Source organism: Ceratotherium simum, chromosome 9, assembly GCF_057802395.1.
Source record: "Ceratotherium simum simum isolate JZ-2026a chromosome 9, ASM5780239v1, whole genome shotgun sequence".
Lineage (NCBI taxonomy): Eukaryota > Metazoa > Chordata > Mammalia > Perissodactyla > Rhinocerotidae > Ceratotherium > Ceratotherium simum.
The window spans coordinates 74,397,086-74,417,936 of record NC_141908.1 but is presented as its reverse complement, the minus strand read 5'-3'; the positions used below and the strand labels follow the sequence as shown (position 1 = coordinate 74,417,936).

The 20,851-nt window shown below is 39.0% G+C and overlaps 1 protein-coding gene across 3 annotated transcripts in view; it reads right to left on the bottom strand.

The window, feature by feature from the left end:
• Positions 1-20,851, bottom strand: part of PLCL1 (phospholipase C like 1 (inactive)) — a 326,580-nt gene that overhangs the window by 24,686 nt on the left and 281,043 nt on the right. For all 3 annotated transcript variants that reach the window (XM_087435551.1, XM_087435550.1, XM_004426769.3), the window contains exon 5: positions 18,365-18,474. In XM_087435551.1, the coding sequence (XP_087291677.1) occupies positions 18,365-18,474 (110 nt within the window). The remainder of the gene's footprint in view (positions 1-18,364; positions 18,475-20,851) is intronic.

Genomic DNA, 20,851 nt, shown 5'->3' with positions numbered 1-20,851 from the left:
TGCTGTTGCTAAAGTGCATTCTGAATTAAGAAAAATATTTGAAAGAAAATCAAATTCATCAATTCCAATTAGTCATATGCTTGATTCAAGTTTTATCATGAATATTCTGATTTTCCCTAAAATGTCCCATTTCTTTCTGGTGTATACAAGCTGTTTTTCAATAATACTCTAAGTTACTGGATAAAAATAATGATGATCTCAAGATGAGAGGATTTTTCCAAAAGTGTAACTAAGACCAGTGGGAAAAGGTTTGCCTGCTTGGGGCATAAGTGAATTCTAGAAGGAGAGCAAACTCTCAAGGCATTGTCATATATTTATAGCACTAGGTATATGATGAGCTCCTGATAAATATTTAAAGAGTGACAGTGATGAAGATGGTGATGATTCACAAAGGGAGGAAGGAACTCAAGGATAAAAGCTACCCAGATTTTAAAAAAAGATCATATAAAAATTCTAAAGTTCGGTCACTTGGATTGTTAATGATATCTGAACCATGATGGAAGAAGACAAGAAACCCAAAGAGAATTAAAGAATCTTTTTTCAGTCCTCTTATGAGCAACTAAAGACAATCGTGATGAAAGTCTTATTCCACAAGACAATTTTTAATATTCTTTTCTAGGTTTATATTCAAATAATTCAACAAACATGTCTCGAGCACATACCATGTGCTGTTTCTACTGTAATAAAAAAACATTGAATGTGTGCACTAGACTTGTAAAATGTAGAACAGGGCTACCAAAAAGTGTACCTAATGTATATTCAGAATATTTGTGTACATGTGCACACACTGCACGTATAACTGCACAAACGGAGGAAAATGGCTGGAAGGAGCCCAAGGAGTGATCTGGAAACCTGTGTACCTCACATAACCCTGAGAATAGTCATTGTTAGTTGCCTGACAGACAAAAGACAGATACCCAGAGGATGAAAAACATAAAGGTGGGCATTGGGCCTCTTGAGAGAAAAAGCTAAAACCAGATCACCTGTCTAGGGCACACGGGCCCCTGCCTGCATTCTGTGAAGACAGAACACCCTGGTAGGAAACGACAAGTAGGAGTAGGACAGGCCAGGGAAAATGAAACTCCCCAGAGGCAGAAGGAAGAAGGAAGAGGACAAAATGTCAACCCCATGAGAAAACGGAGCTGCCAAGAACCGTGATGAGCTGCAGTGAGAAGCGGAGCTGCCAACAACCGCAGAAATGCCCATCTTCCCAGGTAGCACACGGGCATCAAATGGTGACACTGGACAGGTAGCACACGGGCATCAAATGGTGACACTGGACACCACGACCCTGGATTTTAACAACCGGCTTTGGAGTCACCCAGATCCAGCTTTGCATCCAGCTCCACTGCTTACTAGTGAGTTATGTTATGTTGAACAAATTGCCTAGCTTCTGTAATCCTGTTTCCTCTGCTTAAGCTCAGCACCCTGCTAAGGCACAGTCCCCAGCCTGAAGGAGCGTAACCTTGTATGAGAAAAGACATGGGAACAAATCATTACAATATGGTGAGTCAGGGTGGAGAACACAGCAATGAAATCGTGCATAAACTACAGATATAGCCCTGAAAAGGAGACTGAGTATCAGGTTTTGATGAGAATTGGGAGATGCGGGGGGAGCATGGAGAGAATAGAGCAGGGAAAGTTTCCCTAGAAAGGTGACAGATACCACTTGTGCTGGATTTGAGAGATGAGGAGGAGCTGGTCGTTGACCAAGGAGGGAAAGAACAGTACAATCAGCAGCAACAGCACGTGCAAAGGCATGGATTCCTGAAATTGCCTGATATGTTCCAGGATCCACAGAACTGTGGGAGTGAGGGAGCATGAAATGTGAAGGTACAGAGCTAAGCAAAGGCCTCGTCCCAGAGGACCTTCTATCCAGGCCAAGAACTCAGAATTATTTCCTATAGATGACAGACAAACATCAAAACATTAATCTCACTCCAGTCTATTTGGACTTTGCTTTTCAATCCTCAAATGAATTTAGAGTATTTTTTCTGAAGATAAAAAAATTTTAATTAAGTTTCCTCTCACAAGAAGGTTGTATTAGACTTGAAAAGAGGATTAGATATTATTTTCCAATGCCTTCTGTTTCTGTTATCTGGAGTTACAAACCAAATCAAGTGTGTTTGGTTGTCAAAATCAAAGCTAAGATCTAGCTAAGCTACAAATGAACATTTCCTCGTCTGATGTATAGAATAATCTGGATTGTTGAGATTCTCAACTGTGCTTCCATATACAAATAAACGACAGGTTCACGAGATGTCACACACTGTACACGAATCCTTCTGAAATTACTAAAGACTTCTCCTAAATGTAAACCTTAGTAGGGAAAATCACTGTAGTAGATGATAATTACAACTAATATAAGTAATAAATACTTACAGACACTCCCAAAAACTTCATGGAAAACAGAAGGCTAGAGATAAAAAAAAAATGCTTAGACTGACAACTTCAGGGCAGCTGTGTGACAAATCCGGAGGGCACCATTCACATAGACTCAAAGGCAATGGCGCCCCCTAGAGCTGTGTACTGCACAATTTACATGGTAGCATACGTGGCAGCTTTGGCCAATTCAGGGATCAGATTGTTAAAACGCGTGTTGCAAAAAAGAAAATGCACTGGGGTAGAAATGTCTGATCAAGAGCTCCAAGGAGATAATGTTGGTTTTACTGATGCTTAACTTCAATGAAATTCATGAAGTCTCATGTAATTAATCATGAAGGCCAGCTGTAGTTCAGGGTCTCCTGTGAAAACTCTTCCTGGGTATCTTGACAAAGGAGCCAAAGGAAATGACCTTCCCAGGAGCAGTTATTTAAAGAATGAGGACAGTGTAATCACTTCACTATTTGCTCCCTCTCCCTCTGACTAGAGAGGAAGTTCTAGAACAAAATTGTACTTTCTGAGACGAACCCAATAATCTGTAAGGTGGTGGTTATTAAGTGAAGGATGGCAGAAATGATTTGGTCTGAGTGATATAACTGTAATTTAGTAGCTAAGAAAATACTTGCCAAAATTCAGAAGTGGAATTTCCATCCTGGCAGTGCTTGTAATTATCATATTGTTAGACATTTTTATGTTTTTCACGAGAATAACTGAGAATAGTTTTAGATAACCAAAAACTCAGAGGAAGATGTAATTTCTCGTATATTGTTGTTATTATATCTACGTGTATTATTACAGAGCTTACAATGAGTGGGGTTAATAAATGGATTGTTTAATATAAGAATCAGAGGGTTATGTTATCACACACACACACACACACACACACACACACAAGCATACACTATATATACATATAATTGTTCCCTTCAATGACATTCTTCCTCTCCCAGGCAAAAATGTATTACAGATAAAAGAGAACAGGAAGGAAGGTGCTGGCTTTTTCCCTCTCCGGTTTCACATTACATGAAAAGACTCTACAGGCTGACTCAGAGGATACACAATATACATTGTTAAGAATCTTTAGTCTCATTTATTCAGATTTAATATTAGGACATAGTCACTATTAAAATACACTTTTCATACCCACGCATTTACATGCCAGCTTCATTTTTAGCAGCCCTGGATTCAGTTTCTTGGTTGATATCAAATCCACAATAAACAAAAGAGCCTGTTTCCTGGAACACGTGTAAGTGTAAAAAACCATCTGGAAGGTAAGGGGATGAGGAAGTGGTATGCAACTAGCCATGATTTCACCAACAAATAAACTGTCTCCAGCTCTTCAGTGTCAATATGACTGTTCTATCAGATATTCAAAATGAACTCATCTGAGCAGCGTGAAGGAATAAACTACTGATTCAATTATGTGCCCCAGAGAACACAAGTAACTCGCTAAAACATTCAACCTTTCTTCTATGTTTTTGCTTTAAAAAAAAAATGATGCTCAAATAAATCTAGAGAAGTAGAAAATTACAGGGAGACAAACCCACATTTCTGATCCAAGGCAACCAGAATTAACTGCTGAAACCAACACCATACATTTAGGGTACTAGGATATTTTAAATGTATACGAGAAATACAATTCTTAATGCATATTTACGAAAAAAAGCTCAACTTTCTGAAACTAGATTTGTTAGGAATTGATCAGGAACTTCTTTTTGGCCCAAGAGATTAATTTTTCCCAGGCAGCAGGATCCACAAACCACTTTTATGTTAGTTGTTCCATAATGCCAGCTGCTGAGTAGCAGACACCTGGGAGATCTGGAATATTCTAGTTGATTAAGAGATACCTCTGAGACATCTGGATTGCAATCTTTTAATCCTGGAATACATTGTAAAGCAATTTAAGAACTTTCCATCCCTGAGTCCATTGACTCAAAAGTCCATTGAGAATAGTATCTTTCACATAAACAAAGAGTTTGGCTATTTTTAGAACACATGGCTTTATCTTGGCAGATTTACAAACCAGATCAGAGGGGTTAGTGTATTCTGCTGCACACCAAAGAACTCTCCTCAGCCTGAAAGAAACCTACACACTTCTTTGTCTCTGAAAGTAAGCAGCTTCTACCTAATGATTTGATAACCTTTCCATAAAATCCTCTGATAATGCAAAAGTCTAAGACACAATTCTAAGTTACAGTTCTGTGACAGGGAGTCTTTCCCTTTCAGAAGTTATCTTCTTTCAAAACATTAATATGATAATTCTAATGATAATGATGAATGTTTCTTGCCTTATTCAAATAGTTTTCTGAACACTTAAGTGTAAATATTTTATGCATTTAAACTTACTTTTAAAAATCCAAGAGGATTTCTTTTTCAAAAAATTGATAACTCATCTTCTCATAAAAACATGGATTTTTCCTTAAAAGGAAAATTCAGCTCCTAATTATTCTGCTTTGGTGACTAGGTACCTTTACTTATCATAAACGCTTAAGTATCACTAATCCATAAGGAGTGATTAACAATACAAAATTGTTTTCCAACAAGTGGGAAATAAGGGGGAAAAAAGGTCCATTCCCCCTCCCGCCCCGCCCCAGTCTGTTCTGTGAGGATGTAATGTCACACATGATGTATATTTGAGCACCCAGGACCTGGACCCGAAATAAGAGAAGTCTAATTAAATTGGAAGACAACTACTTCCGGATTAAGGGAAATTTTCTTGCTGCGCATTATGATCTTTTCAATATAGCTTTAAAAGAGTAACATCTAATTTGATTATTCTTAACCGAAATTGTCCTTTACATATTTACATGTGGAAATGTAAATGCTACGTATATGTGTGACATGTATATACGTGTGTGTATATATACACATACACACATATACAATATTTTTTATATACATATTTATATATGTATGTTGAGAATGTTAAACTTTACCTGAGCCCTGTGCTCCAGGAAAACAGAGACAGTTAAGAAATCCTTCACCCTTTTGTGTTCCAGAAAATGGCTCACTGAAAAGAACCAGCCTTCCCCATGTGACTTAGACAGGACTCACGGGTGCTCCCCCCCTGCACCGGCCCCCCTTCCCTTTACCTGTGCCAAGGCCAGACAAAGACCCTCAAGCTCCCTTCCAGAAAGGATTAGCTAAACTGTCTGTACCCAGTAACCAATATGGACAAAATATCTGCTTCTTTGACTCAGCCAAACTTTAGTTAAGCTTCTCTGTCTCCTTCAGACCCCTGAACTTTGGCCCCCCCACCCCACCCCACACCCCCGGCCAACCCACACACAGCCCCTTCTTAATGGCCCCTCAGGATCACACCACCCAAGCACCGGTTCCCCATACCAGGCTCTTTCTAGCCTTGTTTGCCCCTCCCAGTAAAATAAAAATGCTTTTTTTTGCCTGACCTTTGAGAAGCTTACAGATTTTATGGAAGGAGCATTCTCCCTATTTATTGCAATGTTCCCCTTCCCCATATTGCAATAATCCTTTCAAATAAAATCTCTCTTTACCTAAACCTGGATTTGTTTTTACTTGACAATGTACACACCACACTTACATATACATTCAGAGAAGTGAGCTCATGTTGCTCTGTTTTGGGTTAAGAATAAGGATATCAGATGGATGTATCCCTTCTTCTCCCTAGAGTAACAAGGAAAGAAGAGGAGCTTGTGTCTGAAAAATCAAAAAGGACTATAAGAAAATAGAACGAAACACCTTCGTTATCAATGTCTTCTTTCCACTTATATCTTCATAGAAAATAGCTCACAGAGTTAAGACATCAAACTCACTTTAGCTAAAACTCACCTTAGACTAAGACTCTGTGTGTAAGAAGCAAATTTTCTCTAAAGAAAGTTTTCCTGCCAGAAAAGTAAGACCTTCCATAACCTCACGAGCTGCAGCCAAGTCCTCTGGTCTATGATGCATCTATTCATTAGGATTCTGCCATTTCTGAATTATTCAAAATCATTATAAAATATAGCTTTCATCTGAAACAAAAAACTGTACCTTCGAGAGACATTAAATTTAGTTCCACTGGAGATAAAGTGTGGTCTGTGCTTCCATAATCATGTCAGCAGCCTGGCTTTTATCTCTTCTCAACTCCCGGGCAGCACAGCTGGGATGCAGGCACCCAAGGCAGAAATCTGGACACCGCGCAACCAGCCTGATACCACTGGGAAGCATTTACATTCCACCCGAACTGTCCCATATTGTTGGGCAAGAGTGATTTGAAGTAATGTTTTAGATTTGTGACTTTTTTATTATCATAGATGTATTAATTATACTCTTTTTAAAAGAATTTACCCTTTTTTCTAATGCTAATACAGCTAATATTGTGTATTATATAATTCTTTCTCTGCAGGCTTTCAGCTTTAAATCACAGAAATCTCTCAAAAACCAACCTTTTAACATCCTGCTCTGCAACTACAAGCTGTCAAGCAAATTCTATGGATACACATGGACGTAGAATGTTGCTATAGATTATTTTCTTAGAAGATGAATGATTAAATTCACTTGTAATTAACAATATGACTCATGACCAGATTTGATATAGTAAGAAATTAGCTGCGATGCTAACAGGGGTAATTAAATGAGCCAGGCAGACATTTTAGAACTCCCCAGACCAGGCTGAAGAGGTCCAGCACATCTTTATTTTGATTTGTTTTCTTTTCACCATTATTTTCAGATTGTTTTGGTAACCACACTCAAGTATCAAGATACAAGGCAGGGTTTTAGAATCCATGAAAGGCTAAAGATATTTACTCTTTGTTTACTGGTACTTCCTCACAGAAGACTTCCCCGACCTCTCCCACTAGGTCAAAACCCGTTATACATTCTCACAATGCCATGCAACTTCTCCTTCGGCACTCATCATAGTGACAAATTTAATATGCAGTGTGTGACTATTAATGACGGCCTCCCCCACTAGACTGTCAGTTCCATGAGAGGAGGAGACCATGCTTTTATTCACCAGCACAGTCCCAGGCACAGAGCCTAGTACTCAGCAGGGGCTTACAGATATTTATTGAATGGATGAATGTGGTTTCACCAAAAAACAAAAATCGCTGTTTGCTAATTTATGGTTTAGAAGCCTCTTTTATTCTTTGCACCTTCTTATTTATAAATGTTGAAGTGAAAATAAATTAAATCAACTTCTTGAGATGGGAGAAAAACGTCTTTATTCTGCACTAATAAACCAAACAATAACAAGGTTCTAAAAATGTGTCTAGGAGTACCTTTTCAAACACCTAGCCCAAGTATAATTATATCAAACTTAGCTTATAAAAACCCAGGAATAGATGTTATGCCTTCTAAATGTATATTCTTCACTTCATAAGGCCTAATAAAAGTTTCTTTTGTGTATAAAGATAATGGTACTGACACATGAGATTAGAGTTGTTTTTCTAGAACTGATCCATCCATTCTCTCACCTGCCACCTTCTTCCTGGTGATAAATGGCATGCATTGTAACACAGGGCTGAGATTACAGCTGAGTCTAGGGCTTGCTAGGCTGAGTGAGACTAAATTGGCTGCCGCTAGAATCAGACCCTCAATTTTGGCATCATCATTATTTTGCCCATCCTAGTTGCAGTCCCCAAACATTTACAGCATGACAAATACCATAACTGCTTGCCAAAATTCAAATATTATTTTTAAAACACTTAATAGGCCAAAAAATGAAAATAAATTAAAAAATAAAATGAAAATTTAAAAAATAAATGTAGCCTAGAGAAGACGTAGACTAGGTCAATACACAACATTCCCTTCACTAGCTATTAGACACACTTAACCTAACAATATAAGACATTCTTTAGGTGGGTAGGGAAGTCTTTGAGCAGATGGATACACAACTAGCTGGCTAGATAGGTGAACAGACAGACAGGTAAGTCTTGAGGTGGTGATTACTTACATGGTCCATTCCGTACAATTTGCTTTTTACTATAGAGCACTTAACCTACGGAATAATAGACTGTAATCTGTATTTCCAGAATAGAACTTTTGTGAATTATACTCTGAATTTAATTATTAGAACCTCTACAACATTTTTTGAGTATTTTTCACTGCAGGGTAGCCTTGCAGAATGAAAGAAAGGATAAAAGATCATTCTGTTTGCAAAATTCCCAATAAGAAAACAATATTGTTAAGATGTCAATACTACCAAAAGCAATCTACATGTGTAATGCAATCTCTATCAAAATCCCAACAATGTTTTGGCAGAAATAGAAAAACCCATCCTAAAATTCATATGGAATCTCAAGAGACCCTGAATAGCCAAACAATCTTGAAAAGAAGAACAAAGCTGGAGGACTCATACTTCCTGATTTTAAAACTTACTACAAAGCTACAGTAGTCAAAACAGTGTGGCACTGGCATAAACTCAGACATATAGACCAATGGAATAGAATAGACAGCCCAGAAATAAACCCTGACAAAAATAGTCAAATGATTTTTGACAAGGGTGTCAAGACCATTCAATGGAGAAAGGAAAGTCTTTTCAACAAATGGTATTGGGAAAACTGGATATCCATATAACAGAAAGAATTTGGACCCTCACCTAACAACATATACAAAAAATTAACTCAAATGGGCCAAAGACCTAAATGTAAGACCTAAAACTATGAAACTCTTAGAAGAAAACACAGGGCAAAAGCCTCATGACATTGGATTTGGTAATGATTTCTTGGGTAGGATACCAAAGATACAGGCAACAAAAGAAAAAATAGACAAATTAGACTTCATGAAAATTTTTAAACTTTGTGCATCAAAAGACAATATCATCAGAGTAAAAAGGCAACCCACAGAATGGGAAAAAATATTTGCAAATCATATATCTGATAAAGGATTAATATCCAGGATATATAGAGAACTTATAAAACTCAACAATGAAAAAAAAACAAATACCCCAATTCAAAAATGGGCAAAGGACTTGAGTAGACATTTCTCCAAAAAAGATATACAAATGGCCAATAAGCACATGAAAAGATGCTCAGTATCATTAATCATAAGGAAAATGCAAATCAAAACCACAATGAGATACTACCTCACACCCATTAAGATGGCTACTAATAAAAAATAAGAAAATAAGTGTTGGTGAGGATATGGAGAAATTAGAACTCTTGTGCACTGTTGGTGGTAATGTAAAATGGTACAGCCAATGTGGAAAACAGTATGATTGCTCCTCAAAAAAAGACTAAACAGAGAATTACCATATAAGCCATATTCCATTTCTGGGTATATACCCAAAAGAATTGAAATCAGGGCCTCAAAGAGATTTGTACACCCATGTTCACAGCAGCATTATTCACAAAAGCTAAAACATGGAAGTGTCCAGGTGCCTATAAAAAGATAAACAGATAAGCAAACGTGGCATTTATATACAATGGACTATTATTCAGCCTTAAAAGGGAAGGAAATTCTGACATATGTTACAACATGGATGAACATTGAGGACATTATGCTAAGTGAAATAAGCCAGTCACAAAAAGACAACTACTACACGATTCCACTTATATAAGGTGCTTAGAGTAGTCAAAAATCATAGAGTCAGAAAGTAGAATGGTAGTTGCCAGGGGCTGGGGGAAGAGGGGAACGGGGAGTTGTTGTTTAATGAGTACAGAGTTTCAGTTTTACAAGATGAGAAGAGTTATGGAGATGGATGGTGGTAATGGTTGCACAACATTATGAATGTATTTATTTATTTTAATTTATTTTTTTGTGAGGAACATCAGCCCTGAGCTAACATCCATGCTAATCCTCCTCTGTTTGCTGAGGAAGACGGGCCCTGAGCTAACATCTATTGCCAATCCTCCTCCTTTTTTTTTCCCCAAAGCCTCAGTAGATAGTTGTATGTCATAGTTGCACATTGAATGTATTTAATTATTTAATACCACTAGTTATACATTTTAAAATGGTTAAAATGATAAATTTATGTTATGTGTATTTTACCACAATAAAAAAACATTGGAAGAAAAATTCTCAACAAGATGGTAAGTACAGGGCCAGCCCCGATGGCCTAGTGGCTAAAGTTTGGCACACTCCACTTCAGCAGCCTGGGTCGGGTTCCCAGGCATGGAACCACACCACTCATCTGTTAGTGGCCATGCTGTGGCGGCAGCTCACATAAAAAACAAAAGAGGAAGATTGGTAACAGATGTTAGCTGGGGGCGAATCTTCCTCAGGAAAAAATAAAGATGGTAAGTACAGACCATCTTATTTGGAAAGAGAAGTCAGGAAAGGAGAAGATAGCAGTGGAGGGATCACAGTGGAGGCTGAGGGAAGAAGAAATATAATTAGGGATTCATAGCGCCATGGGTTAGAAAACCAAAAAAAACAAAGGTGGGGGAGCAAGACATAAAAGGGAAGAAACATAAGTAGAGATATTTACACTACTGATAAGTTTAGTGACAAAAGGATCAGTGTATTTTAGCAATGTAATGTAATTAAGCCACAGAAAAGGATGGAAAATAACCTATAACCATAAAATGCGAAGACCTGTAAGGACTCTAGCAATCATAAAGTCTCATCTCATTTTTAGGTGAGAAAATCTAGCCCCAGAGAAGATAAGATAATTTTTAAAAATTATATTAGTTAATTGCAGATTTCTAGACTCAGAGTCCAATTTCCTATAGACCTAAACACTTAGATAAGTCTAAGATAAAACAGACGGGAATTCACAGCCCAAGAATTGATTATTTCATATGTATCACTGGGAAGTATTTTCCTTAGACTTAGCAGAATTAGAAGCTTTGTTTAAACTCTTTGAATGTTCACTTCTCAATACTGGTGACTTTAACGGCTCTTCAACTTGGCCTCTCAGGAGGCTCCTTTCTCAGTGAAGCCTGAGGAATTCACCTATAGGGACTTCACCTTCCATTTCTGAACCATCTCAGGTTTGTTATTCAAAGGAAGAAGATTCCAGCACTTCTGCTCTAACGGCTTAGGTGATAAAGGACACATTGAGGATCTGTGAGGCACAACGGAAGCTGTGGAGGAGTGAGCTGAGGAAGGACTATGAAAGGGAGCATGGCCTTTGAAAAGTTTTTGCTGGAAGCACGGCTCTTAAACTTTCTCTATCTCACCAAGATGTGGAGGCTGGTGGAGTCTAGACTAAAAGCCAGGGAACAGTGAAGCTGTCCCAGAGAGACAGGAGGAGGCTGGCTGGGTTCTCATGGTGGGTCCAGGGTCTGACCCTCTGCTGTGATATTTTTGTTGCTGTTTTGTTTTGCTTTCATAATCTCAATGGTATCTGTCCAGGGGCTCAATTGCATCCACTCACTCAGGGGTGATCAGGCCCTGGGGAGCTGATTCACGCTAACCAAACTCATGGGAGATGGACTGATAAAGAAAGTTAACTGACTCATTGACAAAGAGAAATAGGACTGCCAGGCAGATGGGTCTAGTTATGTCATTTAGTCAACCCATGCTATCTCCATTAGAAAAGTATTCTTCAGAAGCCAAGTGGACACCAGAGAGTTGATTGGTGAATGTAAAGCCAGAACAAAGAGAATTCGTGGTCTCAAGCTACACTCTGTCAATATGCCTTTCTGCAGTGCCAAGTGACTAGAATACTCACGTTAGCCGGACAGGATACCTACTCCTCCCTTGGATTAAGATAATAGATATAAAGCACTCAGTACAATAGTTGATACATAGAAAGCATTCAGTTAATACAAGCCATCATTACTGTGGTGCTATAAATATTCTGAAGACATAGCATAGTGGGGTGACAGCATGGGCTCTGGAGTTAGAGCCTTGCTCCATCACTCACTACCTACATGGCAAAGGGAAAGTTACCTAATCTCTCGAGCCTCAGTCCTCCTACCTGTAAAATGGGTGTAATAACAGTAACTTTACAAAGTTACCCTTAAAATTACTTGGGATGACGTGTGAAAATCACTTAACTGCTCATTGTAGGCACTGAATGCTCATTATTAATAATAAAAATAACAGAAACTTACATAGCACTTTTTATATGCCAGACAGCACTTTATATATACTTAGTCCTAGCTATAACCCCATGGGGCAGGGATAGTTGAGGAACCTGTCACTGGTAGACTATACTCACCAATATCTGCTCCCTTCCTTGAGCAAGTGTACACTGTAGTCAGATTTCACCACGTGGCTTGCTTTGGCCAGTCAAATGGGAATAGAAGAGATATGTGACACTACTTGGCAGAAGTGTTTAAAACGAGCTTGTGCTTTCCTGCCTCTAGGATTGCAGAAGTATTTGTTGAGATAGAGCCCCCATTAGCCTGAGTTCCTACGTGACCCTTGCTGACCCATGATGGACATACAATGTGAGCAAGAAAGAAGCCATTTTTTTAAGCAACTGAGATTTTCAGATTTTTGTTACCACAGCACAGCCTAGCACATCCCAACTGATTCAAGCATAAAGACAAAAGGAAATTTTCCCAAGGCCACACAGCTAGAAAGCATCTGGCTCCAGAGTCTGTACTGTTGACCACTTTGCTTTATGTTTCTTAATAATTGATAGTAATAATATGAAGAATAGTTTATTATTAATGCATTGTTGTTATTGGGGATCTGTTTCTAGACTTCATAGATAGCTGTTCTTTTCTGAATGAGTTGGCTCAGGAGGAAACCTAGCCTTTCTCCAGCTTCTATGGCAACAACAGCCAGCAGCTGCTACAAATACCATTGGAGAAGTTCTCAATGGACAACATGGAGGACACTGGACACGTTTCTTCTTTATATAACCTCAAGCAGCCCCCAGGGACACAGTCACTATGGCTGCCAGAAGAGCGTGGTTTGATCCCCCCCCATGCACACACAGTAGCTCATAGAATGATTTAAAATATCTATGGTCACTCAGTTGAGGGCGACTCCATTCTTACTGTTGCTCAGCCTTTCAGAGACGGATGCCTCTTCTTGTACTTCTTTTCCCAGTAGACCGTCATCTTGTTTCCCTGCTTTTCCTCTCTCTCAACAATGAGCAAAGACTTCAAAGTCTATTGGAAAGCATATTACTACACTGACATCCATGTAATTTCTTTTTTGCAGCGATATTCCCCAGAGAAGTCAGGGCCTAAAATTTGGGGATCGAATGAGAGAATCTGCCTAGGTTAGAAACAGAAGTGCCCAAAGAGAAGTGAAAAGCTTCAGCCTCTGCTCTTCCCAAGGAAAATGAAAATGTTGTCAAGATCAAAGCAGAAGAAGCAAAAGCTGAAGCAGTGATAAAAAGCCAAAAAGTTGAGTGAAAAAAGATTAGTCATATCTAGCGAACATAAATCAATAGAAGAGACCCAGTTTTTTATGGCATACACTGGAATGCATTAAATTATAAGCTAGAAATCTATCTAGGGAAAGCACAAATACATATCAATTAATAGAAGTGCTCATTGATGAAACAGTCATTTATTCATTACTTATTTAATACATATCATTCAACTAGTAATCAATGAGATTCATGAACAAATGTCAGCCGCTTCTTAACCCTTTTATTTCTCTTTAAGCTCTAGTGATCACCTAATTCATAGCTTTTCCTTTATAATAAAATGTTTACTAATTAGATTTCTACAACACTATTTTTTATATATCTCTACTTGACACTTCTCTAGTCTGCTAAAATTTACTTTTTTTTTTTTTTAAGATTTTTTTTATTTATTCATTTTTTTCCCCGCAAAGCCCCAGTAGATAGTTGTATGTCATAGGTTCACATCCTTCTAGTTGCTGTACATGGGACTCGGCCTCGGGTTGGACGGAGAAGTGGTGCCTCGGGGCGCGCCGGGATCGGAACCCGGGCCGCCAGCATCACAGCGCATGCACTTAACCGCCAAGCCACGGAGCCGGCCCTAAAATTTACTTTTTCATCAAACCTTTAAAACTGTAAAGATAATGGGGGCTGGCCCCGTGGCCAAGTGGTTAAAGTTCCGCATGCTCCGCTTCAGCGGCCTGGGTTCTCAGGTTTGGATCCTGGGTGCGGACCTACATCACTCACCTGCCATGCTGTGGTGGCATACCACATACAAAATGGAGGAAGACTGGTGCAGATGTTAGCTCAGGGCTAATCTTCCTCAAGCAAAAAAAAAGAGGAAGATTGGCAACAGACAATAGCGCCGGGCGAATATTCCTCAATTAAAAAAAAAATGTGAAGATAATGGAATTTAGTTCCTTAAAATAGCCAACAGGCCAAGTTAGAAAAATATATATTGGGAAAGCTCTCTAAAATGTTATTCTCGGGTTCTTTCTAATTTTAGTTTTACAGGTGTAGCAACCTTACAGTTAAGTTCTTTTTGTACTTAAAGAGTCAAATAATCTGGATGGAGTCTAGGACTTTAAATGAATTCCACTTCATAACACATTGTGTTTTATCAGTGATATAGTATAAATTCATATCTCTCTTCCAAGAGATCTTCAGAATTCTCATGAGTGAAACACTTCCAAAATTAAAAACAACTCACTACAATAGGTTGGCTATGCCGGTGATGTTGTAGTATCTCTTTCTGGAAGACTTAAAGAACAGGAAAAATTCCCATTGTAAGATTTTAATATTATGTTAATAACCAAACAAAACTCATTTCTGAAGGACAGCATGGAGGAAAGACAGATGGGAGGAATTGTTAATGTGTGAGGGTGGGATGAGAGGGAGCTATCTTGGTCCAATGACTATTTGGAAAAGACACTGAAGACTGAGTCATTGAGACATGCATCATCATATCATCCCAAATGGACACAGTAGCTATTTAAGGAGTTCAATTTTGTGCTCAGCAGTGAAAGAGAAAGAAAGGGTAAGAGGAAAATAACTGTTACAGTTGGCTACTGGCATATGGCAAAAGTGTGGGGAAGTACAAAAGATCTGCTAAGGAAGTCCCCACTCTGGACCCATGCATAGTGCTAAAATATGAATGGAAGAAAAACACATATATGGGAGCTTCCAGGACCATCTTGATTTCAGCCTCCTTGCTGGCTTCTAAGTCCTCATCTCCGGCTTGGAAAATTTGGACACTGTTAAGTATAATTCATATTCATTACATTGTAGAACTATGAACGTAGACATTCATCTTTTTCTCTCCAAATTTTTCTCCAGCTCCCCATCATTTATTAATATCAGATCAATGTAATACTGAATTGCAGAAAACATAAACTAAAGAATTTATTTTTTAGTCTCAGCTCAATTTGCTTTAAAGTCAATGCCCCTTTCCACCACTCCATGCTGCCAATCCACCATTTCCCTGAAGGCACATTTCTCCTTTTTTCTACCTCTTCCCTTTCTTGGTGGAAATTACATAGGAATTAAATATTTTTAGCTACAGGAACCCATATATTCAACCAATATTGGTCAATCTCCACTTCCTCCCACCAGATAATGGGGAGTGCTTGTATAAATTGTGTATAAGGAAACCTTTTCAGTAGGCAATGCAAAATTTTACAGGCGAGCCCTGTCATATCCTACTAATTCAGTGATTATGTCTTACCAGTGTGGTTATTACTAATTCAACCAGTTGTAAGCAATGTAAATTGACTCTGGTAAACTTAAGGAAAAGGCCATTTATTGGAAGAACTTGAGGAGCTTGGAAAATCAATAGGAAGGCTGGAGAACAAAGCAAGAACTAAGAGCTTCAGATCCAAGATATAAGAAATAAAGGAAGAGTCTTAGAGAGGAGGATCTTCTCAGAGAGACACCACTGGAATAAACAGTCTCCAAAAGAGCCCAGTCTCTTTGTCCCTCAGCTAAAAATCCAAATTCCAAGAACGTCATTTGTTCAACACCTAGGGAAAGGCCATCTTGATTAAAGGCCCTCCAAACTCAATGGAGGAGAGAAAGGAAATATTAGACGTTTGGAAAAGTTCACTACTCTTAAGCTGAAATAGCAACAGTACATTAGCTATAATAATCGAAGACTGACTGTGTTTCAAAAGATCTGTCTTGGAATAATTTGTACAGCATTTGCTTGGCCCCATCTAGCAGCCAAGTCCTGTCACTAAAAAAAAAAACACACAAAGAAACTTCAGAAAACAGTAAATGGGCTTCAGTCGGAAGTTAACAAAGAAACAAACAACTACATCTCAATTAAAAAAATAATTAATTAAAAAAATTTTAAATAAAAAACAAACAATAACAAAAGACTTGTTCTTCCAATGGTCATTCTCACTTGGCAAAAGTAATAGCTTATATATATATAAAGTAATAGCATACACACACACACGTATGTATGTATGTATATTTACATATACTATATACATATATATATTTAGTGTCTAGTTTTGTGCACTGTGACTTAGCTCTTTTGTATGTATTATCTCATTTAATTCTCACAAACCCTGGGTGTAGGTACTATTATCACCCTTAGAGAGATTACACAACTTGGTTGAAGCCTCACAGCTACGGGGCAGTCTGCACACAGAGCCTGTGCCCTCACCCCTGCTGCCGGGACTCAGTCACATGGACTGAGGAGGACAGGGTAGTGTCAGAACCATGGGCATGAGTTCAAATGTCAGCTCTGCCGTTTACTAGCTGAAGGCAAGAAACTCAAACCTCCCTAAGCCTCAATTTCCTCCTCCGTGAGATGGGGAGAGTCATATCAGGGTCAGCATGAGCTGCTGCAAGGTCACACAGTTGCTGCAAAGAAGGAAGGGGAAATGCATAGAAACTATTTAGCCGTGAGTGCTTGTCAATCATCAAGTGCTGAGTCACCGATGGCCATTATTAGCTGCACGTTGGTCTCCCCTTGCAGACTAGCCCTGGAGGCCCAGGAATTACTCTTTCAATATTTGTATCTCTAGCACCTTTCTCAATGATCGGCACATTAACAAGCCCACATAAACACCCGCTGGACAGAAAGCGTTTGTATCAGCGTCCATGCTGCCATGTGGTACTCTAGTAGTATAAAATAAGTTCCTCTTTGCATTAACCGAGTAGCTCCTCCCTGTCTGTTAAACGAATGACACCTATTTTCTCCCACCCCACCCCCCGCCCCCAGACCGTTAAATCATGAGGTCAGAGTCTGTATCTCTTGTTCTCCAGGGATCCCCAATGCCTAGCCAGAGCCCAGTACGTAGGAGGAGCTTAACAAATGTTTGTGGACTGAATTTTTAGTAAACATTTGTGATGTGTCCTACAGTTCACCTAGCACTTTCACATACACATGTGCAGCATCTCTGCAGAGCAGGTTAAAGACACAGGCTCTGGAGCCGACCGCCTCTGTTCAAGCTCCAGCTCCACCACTTACCAGCAGAGTGACCTTGGGCATTATACATAAGTTTTCAATGCCTCAGTTTCTCACCCGTAAAATGAGAACAATGACTGTATTGGGTTGTTGTATTAAAATGTTAATTCATATAAAACAGTACCTGGCACATAAAACGTGTTCTTTAAATGTCAGCAGTTATTAATTTTGTTTGTGGCTGTTTTTCTCCCATCACACTGTCAGGAATAAATTATTCTAACTGCCTAAAACATTTCTGCTCTCATGTAAGAAAATAGGCAAAGTGGCATCTTTACTTCAAAACCCTAAAATTAATTTTCAGCAGAGCAAATCATAATCTCGAGAAACTGACTTCTAAAGCTGTTTGCAAAAATAAATGTATTTATAGAGACTGCTCTCAAAATAAAATAATCCTAACCTCCAGATATTCTGTAGTTTAAGGCTCTTCCAGATCACCTGTGTTGGATCCTTCTCCAGCAACACTTGGCGTTGTTCTTTCCACAAACAAGAACAGCCATATTGACTTGAACAGAAGCGTTCATGTGAGTGAAAACACACAAGCGCAAACATCCAGCAAGAGAATTAGGTTGTGTTGTCCTCTGCCTCCACCACAAACCTCATTGCCTTATTATGGTGAAAAGCGTGTCAATCCCAGGATGCAACTCACTATCACTCAGAGCGCGAACCTGGTGATTAGGACACACACTGACTGAAAAATTCAGATCCCCGTATCTAACCACTGATGCTTCTCTGCACGCTGGAGAGAAAGGGAGGAGAAAAATAAAGCAGAGGGGGTGCCTGGGAATTTCATTTACCTTCAACACTGTAATGTTCCAAGCAAAGCTCTCAGTTGCCTTGTTGAGTTTTCTTCCTTTCAAGCCTTCTTTGGCCCCTAGATTATGAAGTTCCTCATGGAACTCCATCCCTTTGAAAAGAGAACATATAAGAATTATTAGTATAAATTTCAAAAAAATAGGCATTTTATTATGAAAATATTATCTGTAAAAATATGGTTCCCATTCCTGTCCTTCTCTCATAATTTCTAAATACCTGAATTGCATTCTCCTTCCCATTCTGTTCATCCCCACCAAATGGTTAACAAAACTGACAAGAATCAATGCATTAGACCAAATTACATTGTAAACAGGAGCCATAAATAAAGACATGAGAAGTTAAGAAGCAAATTCTTCAAACAGGTAACATATTTTGTTTGTCTTCTACCTGGTTTTTATATGAAACAGTGAAATGTGTGAATGGTACCCACATGTGATAGATGCACACATCTTACTTTTCCTTATGAACCACCCATATGGCTTTACAGTACGCCCTGGAGCCCACATAGATAACAATGGTAATTAGTAAATGTTGAGTAAAAATAAAGAGATTTTTTAAAAATAGCATTCCTGGAAACACCTACATGTTTCAGATTTGAGAATGGCCTTAAAGTTATTTTTAGCTCAACCATTTCTCAAGCTTGAATACTATAAAAAACATAACCATCATCTGTTTCTTCAGCCTTTGTCTTAGCACCTCAGAGATGGGAATCACATGTTCTTCTGGACTGTTCATTCCATCTTTGGAAAGCTATGACTGATATCGAGCCAGAGTCTCTCTCCCTGGAACTTCTACTCCTTGGGGCTAGCTAGACCCAGACCAACAATGTCTCATCTCTTTTCCACAGTGCAGTCCTTTAAATATTCAAAGAAAGATATTAGATAAAGTCCATTAGAGCCTTCTCTTCTCCAGATTAAACATTCTAACATGTTTCAGCTTATTAATAATGTCTCTTCTTTAAGGATGAGCTCCAGGCAAGGCCACTGCATTGCACAGCTTCCTAGACTTGAGCTGTAGGGACCTGCACCCAGGAACATTGTACTCGAAATGGTCTTGAAGCAGCACACACGAGGTAAGGATTTACCATCACCCTCCTTGTTCTCTTTGTTACTCTGCTTTTATTAATGCAGCCTAAAACCACACGAACTTTCCTGGTGCTAACATCATGGCACAGCATGTGTAAGGGCATGACTGTGGAGCCCGGGCTTACACTCTAGCTCTACTGCTTACCAGCTACGTGAGCATGAGCAAGTCCCTGAGAGTCTCTGTGATTCAGTTTCCTCCTTGGTGGAATGGCGATAGCAAGAGTGTTTGCCTCAAGGGATTGTGGTGAAGATTAAATGAGTCCATACATCTAAAGGCCTCAAAGTGTGCCTGGCACATGGGAGTATTATATAAGTATTTGGTATTATTATTTTTGTGCTTCCCGTCAACCGAAACATTTAAGCCTGCAGGCCAGGCAGGGAAGAGCACCATTGTTTTTTTGTGTGTGTGTGAGGAAGATTAGCCCTGAGCTAACATCTGTTGCTAAGCCTCCTCTTTTTGCTGAGGAAGACTGGCCCTGGGCTAACATCTGTGCCCATCTTCCTCTACTTTATATGGGATGGCTCCACAGCATGGCTTGATAAGCAGTGTGTAGGTCCGCGCCTGGGATCCAAACCTGCGAACCTCGGGCCACCAAAGTGGAGCACGTGAATTTAACCACTACACCACCAGGCTGGCCCCTGAAGAGCACCATTTTTAAAGTTTCGTCTGGGTTCAAAGGTCAGCTCGACCACGTGTTGATATGGGATCTTGAATAATTCACTCAATCTCTCAGAATCTCAGATGCCTTATCTGTAGATTGGATGTAACGATGATTACCTTGCAGAGTTGTTATGAGGACTAAGTAACATAGTGTGTCTGCTTAGTATATCATATGCAAATAAATCGAGCAATTGTCATATTGTGATCTTCCTCATCATAATCATTATTGTGTGTGTGGATCAAGGAGAAAATGAATCCCAGAGAGAGAAAAGTGCAGGAGTATGAATGAAGGTGAACTTAAACACAGGCGTGCCCTCACAAACACGTGTCCCATCCCATGCTTAAAGGAAGAATAAATCTAAAATGAGGACTAATAAATAAGGCAAACGCCTAGAAGAGTAATAGGATTATAATTCAAATTGTAAAAATGAAGTGTTTTTAAGGAGCAATGTGTCGTAAAAGGATTGATAGGCTTCCAAACCACAAAAGGAGATTCAGAACCCCTCACCTCTCTAGACATCTTCAGACACTACCCCCTAGATACACACCTACAGGCCACCTGCTATCACCTAGATTTCTCCTATATATATTAAACAAAGACATAAGTTTAACTCAGAGTATAGTTAAACTATGACATAAAATATTTGGATTTTAAGAGTAAAAACAGAACCTTAAAAAAAAAACCTGCCAAAAGTTATCACTAAGGTTTCTAAACGAAATGG